General features: G+C 71.0%; 1 protein-coding gene across 1 annotated transcript; it reads left to right on the top strand.

Annotated features, from left to right (window-relative positions):
• Positions 1–384: 384 nt before the first annotated feature.
• MFSD5 (major facilitator superfamily domain containing 5) lies at positions 385–2,572 on the top strand. The gene is made up of 2 exons (XM_054177350.1): positions 385–424; positions 1,162–2,572. The coding sequence occupies exon 2, from the start codon at positions 1,187–1,189 to the stop codon at positions 2,570–2,572; it is 1,386 nt and encodes a 461-aa protein (XP_054033325.1). The 5' UTR covers positions 385–424; positions 1,162–1,186.
• The last annotated feature ends 2,645 nt before the right edge of the window (positions 2,573–5,217 follow it).

Below are 5,217 nucleotides of genomic sequence, written 5' to 3'. Positions count from 1 at the left end.
TGCCGTGCCATGCCATTCCATGCCGTGCCATGCCACGCCGTGCCACGCCGTGCCGTGCCATGCCATTCCATGCCGTGCCGTTCCATGCCATTCCGTGCCGTGCCCTCTCCTGCCCTGCAGCGGCCGGAGCCGAATGCTGCCGAGCGCTGCCGAGCTGCTCCGAGCGCGCTCGGGCGCCACCCAGCGGCGTTGCGCGGGAACGAACAGCGCCGCGGCCGCCCCTTGCGGGGCCCTGCGAGCCCCTAACGGCCTCCTCCCCTCCCCCCTCCCCCCCCCCCCCCCCCCACCAGTGGCGCCTCCGGTCGGGAGCGGCGGGGCCGCGTCACGTGACGGGAGAGCCAAGATGGCGGCGCCCGCGGCGGAACCGGAAGTGGCTGCGCGGAGGCGGCGGCGGTGAGCTGCCGGTGTCCCGGCTGAGGGGCAGGTGGGCACCGGGGGGGGGGGCTCATGGGGGCCGGATAGGGCCTGGCGGGGGGGGGGAATGAGTGGTGTTCGGGAGGGGGTCTGTGGCCTATGGGGCCGGGGGGGGGGGGGGTGTCTATGGGGGGTGTACGGAGGGGGTCTTTGGCCTATAGGAGCGTATGGGGCCGGGGGGGTGTCTGTGGCCTATGGAGGGTCTGCTGGGGGGTGTCGGGGGCCTATGGGCAGGGGGGCTGTGGGGGTGCTGTGGTGCTGGAGAGTGGGGGGGGTGTGCGCCATGCAGGGCTGGGGGTTACTGTGGAGGTGTAGGTAGGGCCTGCAGGGGGTGTGTAAAGGCTGGGGGGGGTCACCCTGGGGGCTGTAGGGGGGGGTGTATGGGGGCTGGGGGTTACTCTGGAGGGTGTATGGGGTCTATGGGGTGTGTATGGGGGCTGGGGGTTACTCTGGAGGGTGTATAGGGTCTATGGGGGGTGTATGGGGGCTGGGGGTTACTCTGGAGGGTGTATGGGGTCTGGGGGGGGTGTGTGGGGGCTGTAGGGGGTGTGTGGGGGCTGGGCGTTACCGGGCAGGCTGTATGGGCGCTGGGAGGCTGATCTGGACGCCCCGAGGTGAGGCTGGGGGGCAGCCCTGGTGTGGGGTCCTGCGGCAGGAGGGTGCCGCGGGGGAGCTGCCGTTCGCACGCGGCCGGAGCCCAGCCTCCCCCTCCTAGCCCCCTAACCCCCTTCTCGCCCCCTCCCCAAGCCCCTGCGATGCCGACGTCTGCGCCATGCTGCTCGCCTCGTACTCCGCCTGCGCGCTGCTGCTGGCCGCCTGCCTGGGGCTGGAGCTGGCCGCCTGCCGCTCCCGGCCGGGCGGCGGCGCTGGGGGCGGCGGCGGCTCCGCCGCTGCCCCGCACTCCAACCCTGCCTTCCGCCGCTTCCAGCGCCGCTACTACGGCGTCTACCTGCCGGCGCTGGCGGCCGACTGGCTGCAGGGACCCTTCCTCTACAAGCTGTACCAGCACTACCGCTTCCTGGAGGGGCAGATCGCCATCCTCTACGTCTGCGGCTTGGCCTCCAGCCTCCTCTTCGGGCTGGTCTCCTCCTCCCTGGTGGACGTCCTGGGCAGGAAGAAGTCCTGCGTCCTCTTCTCCCTCACCTACTCCCTCTGCTGCCTGCTGAAGCTCTCCCGGGACTACCTGGTGCTGGCGGCAGGGAGGGTGCTGGGGGGGCTGTCCACGGCTTTGCTCTTCTCTGCCTTCGAGGCCTGGTACCTCCACGAGCACCTGGAGCGCTTCGACTTCCCCCCCGAGTGGATCTCGGTCACCTTCTCCCGGGTGGCCTTCTGGAACAACCTCATCGCCGTGGGGGCCGGGGGGGTGGCCGAGCTCTTCGCCGAGGGCCTGGCCTTGGGCCCCGTGGCTCCCTTCATGGTCTCCATCCCCCTGCTGGTGCTCTCCGGGGTGCTGGCCGTGAGGAGCTGGGAGGAGAACCACGGCCAGCGGAGAGCCTTCTCCAAGAGCTGCGCCGAGGGCCTGCGCTGCCTGCTGGCCGACCGCCGCGTCCTGCTGCTGGGCTCCGTGCAGGCTCTCTTTGAGAGCATCATCTACATCTTCATCTTCCTCTGGACCCCCGTCCTGGACCCCCACGGCGCCCCCCTGGGCGTGGTCTTCTCCAGCCTGATGGCGGCCAGCGCCCTGGGCTCCTCCCTCTACCGCCTGGCGCTCTCCAAGCGCTACCACCTGCAGCCCGTGCACCTGCTGGCCCTGGCCGTCCTGCTGCTCTTCTTCTCCCTCTTCATGCTCACCTTCTCCACCGGCCCCGGGCAGGAGCGCCCCGCCGAGTCCTTCCTGGCCTTCCTCCTCATCGAGCTGGCCTGCGGCCTCTACTTCCCCGCCATGGGCTTCCTGCGCCGCAAGGTGGTGCCGGAGAGGGAGCTCCCGGGGGTCACCAACTGGTTCCGGCTGCCCCTGGGCCTGCTGGGCTGCCTGGGGCTGCTGCTGCTGCACGACAGCGAGCGCCAGGCCGGCACCCGCAGCATCTTCGGCCTCTGCGCCGCCCTGGCGCTGCTGGCGCTGCTGGCTGCCGGCCGCCTCTTCGCCCTGGGCCGCCACGACGCCGACCTGCGGGCGCCTGGCACTGCCGCCGTGCCCAGCGAGGACCCTGAGCCCTGAGGGGCGCCTGGCAGTGCTGCTGTGCCCAGCGAGGACCCTGAGCCCTGAGGGGTGCCTGGCACTGTGCAGTGCCCACCTGAGCCCTGAGGGGCGCCTGGCAGTGCTGCCGTGCCCAGCGAGGACCCTGAGCCCTGAGGGGTGCCTGGCACTGCTGCCGTGCCCAGCGAGGACCCTGAGCCCTGAGGGGTGCCTGGCACTGCCGCCGTGCCCAGTGAGGACCCTGAGCCCTAAGGGGTGCCTGGCACTGCCGCCGTGCCCAGCGAGGACCCTGAGCCCTGAGGGGCGCCTGGCACTGCCGCCGTGCCCAGCGAGGACCCTGAGCCCTGAGGGACGCCTGGCACTGTGCAGTGCCCACCTGAGCCCTGAGGGGCGCCTGGCACTGCTGCCGTGCCCAGCGAGGACCCTGAGGGGTGCCTGGCAGTGCTGCCGTGCCCAGCGAGGACCCTGAGCCCTGAGGGGCGCTTGGCAGTGCTGCCGTGCCCAGCGAGGACCCTGAGCCCTGAGGGACGCCTGGCACTGTGCAGTGCCCACCTGAGCCCTGAGGGGCGCCTGGCACTGCTGCCATGCCCAGCGAGGACCCTGAGCCCTGAGGGGCGCCTGGCACTGTGCAGTGCCCACCTGAGCCCTGAGGGGCGCCTGGCACTGCTGCCATGCCCAGCGAGGACCCTGAGCCCTGAGGGGCGCCTGGCACTGCTGCCGTGCCCAGCGAGGACCCTGAGCCCTGAGGGGCGCCTGGCACTGTGCTGTGCCCACCTGAGCCCTGAGGGGCGCCTGGCACTGCTGCCATGCCCAGCGAGGACCCTGAGCCCTGAGGGGCGCCTGGCACTGCCGCTCTGCCCGGTGAGGATGCCGAGCCACGAGCGCTCTCTGGCCCTGCTGCCACCCTCATGGGCTGTGGTGGGGACACAAGGCCTGGGTGTCACCCTCTGGCACCATGAGGGGCAGTGGTAGGGGCACAGAGGGCATGGGTGTCACTGTCTGTCACCTTGAGGGGCTGTGGTGGGGACACCCAGGCCCTGTGACTGGTGTCAGCCTCTGGCACCCCGAGATGCCCTGGTGGGCACACGTGGGTCTGCAAGGTGGTGTCACCCCTCTGGCACCCTGAGGGACCACCGTGGGGACACCTGGAGCCTGTGCTCAGTGTCCCCTCCCTGTCACCTCAAGGGGCTGCAGCTGGGACCCCCAGGTCCTGCCACCTGTGGTCCCCCCCAATCCCACCCTGAGGGACCAGGGAGGGGCTGTGGGAGCAGCCTGAGCTGCTGCTGCAGTGCCCCCTGGGGTGTCCCTGTCCTGACCCTCCCCCGGGGTGTCCTGAGCCCGGGGGTGGCAGGGGGGGTGCAGGAGCAGGGGTGGGGGAGGACATTCTTGGGTTTTTTTATTAAACAATAAAAGGTCACAAACTCCCTGGAAGCTGGAAGGGACCTCTGGAGCCCCCCCTGCCCCAGCAGGGCAGCCCCAGCAGCTTGCCCAGGGGCACAGTGCCCAGGGGGGGTTGGAAGCTCTCCGCAGCCTCTCTGGGCAGCCTGCTCCAGGCCTCCAGCAGCCTCACCCCAAGCTGCTTTCTCCTCCTGCCCTCCACTCTCTGCCCCTTGTCCCTTGGCCTGGCCCTGGGCACCACTCAGCAGATGCCAGCCCCAGCCTCCTGCCCCCCCCCCAGCTCCTTCAGCTCTTGCTGAGCATTGCTCAGAGCCCCTCTGGGGCTGCTCTGCTGCAGGCTCTCAGCCCCAGGGCTCTCAGCCTCTGCTCCTCCCAGAGCTGCTCCAGGCCCCTCAGCAGCTTCCCAGCCTCCTCTGGCCTCTCTCCAGCCCTTCCCTGGCCCTCTGCAGCTGGGGAGCCCAGGGCTGGCCCCAGGCCTCCTCCAGCTGTGGCCTCCCTGGGGCAGAGCAGAGGGGCAGCAGAGCCTCCCTTGCCCTGCTGGCCACACTCCCCTGGCTGCCCCCAGGGCAGGTTGCTGGCCCCTGGGCAGCAGCCAGGTCGCTCTGTGGTGTCCACCACCGCCCTGGGCAGCCTGGGCCAGGCCCTGACCACTCTGCAGGGCAGAAATTGTTCCTCATGGCCAACCTGAGCCTGCCCCGGGGCAGCCTGAGGTCATCTCTTGCCCTTGACCCAGGAGCCTGACCCCCACCTGGCTGCAGCCTCCTCAGGGCATCTCCTGGGTTCCAGCTGGTGCCCAGCTCCTCCCTGGCCACAGGGCTGCTCTGCACCCTCCAGCAGCCCCAGCAGGGAACCCTGCTTGGCATTGCTGCAGCCCAGGCTCAGCCCCTCGCCCTGGGGCTTGGTTCAACCTCCAGAGGTGTGCCAGGACCCCCTTCCCCCCCCCCCCCCCCCCCCGCAGTGTCCTCACTCCCCCCTTCCTCACTGCTCTCAGCCCCCCTCCTCGCCCCCAGCCCCCCTCCTCACTGCTCCCAGCCTCCCCAGTGCCCCCAGCCCCCCTCACTGCTCTCAGCCCCCCTCATTGCCCCCAGCCCCCCTCCTCACTGCTCCCAGCCTCCCCAGTGCCCCCAGCCCCCCTCACTGCTCTCAGCCCCCCTCATTGCCCCCCAGCCCCCCCCCTCACTGCTCCCAGCCTCCCCAGTGCCCCCAGCCCCCCCTCACTGCTCTCAGCCCCCCTCATTGCCCCCAGCCCCCCCCCTCACTGCTCCCAG

This window comes from Dryobates pubescens, chromosome 40 (assembly GCF_014839835.1).
Source record: "Dryobates pubescens isolate bDryPub1 chromosome 40, bDryPub1.pri, whole genome shotgun sequence".
NCBI lineage: Eukaryota > Metazoa > Chordata > Aves > Piciformes > Picidae > Dryobates > Dryobates pubescens.
Note: the sequence above shows the minus strand (reverse complement) of the source record. Positions and strands in the feature narration are given on the sequence as shown.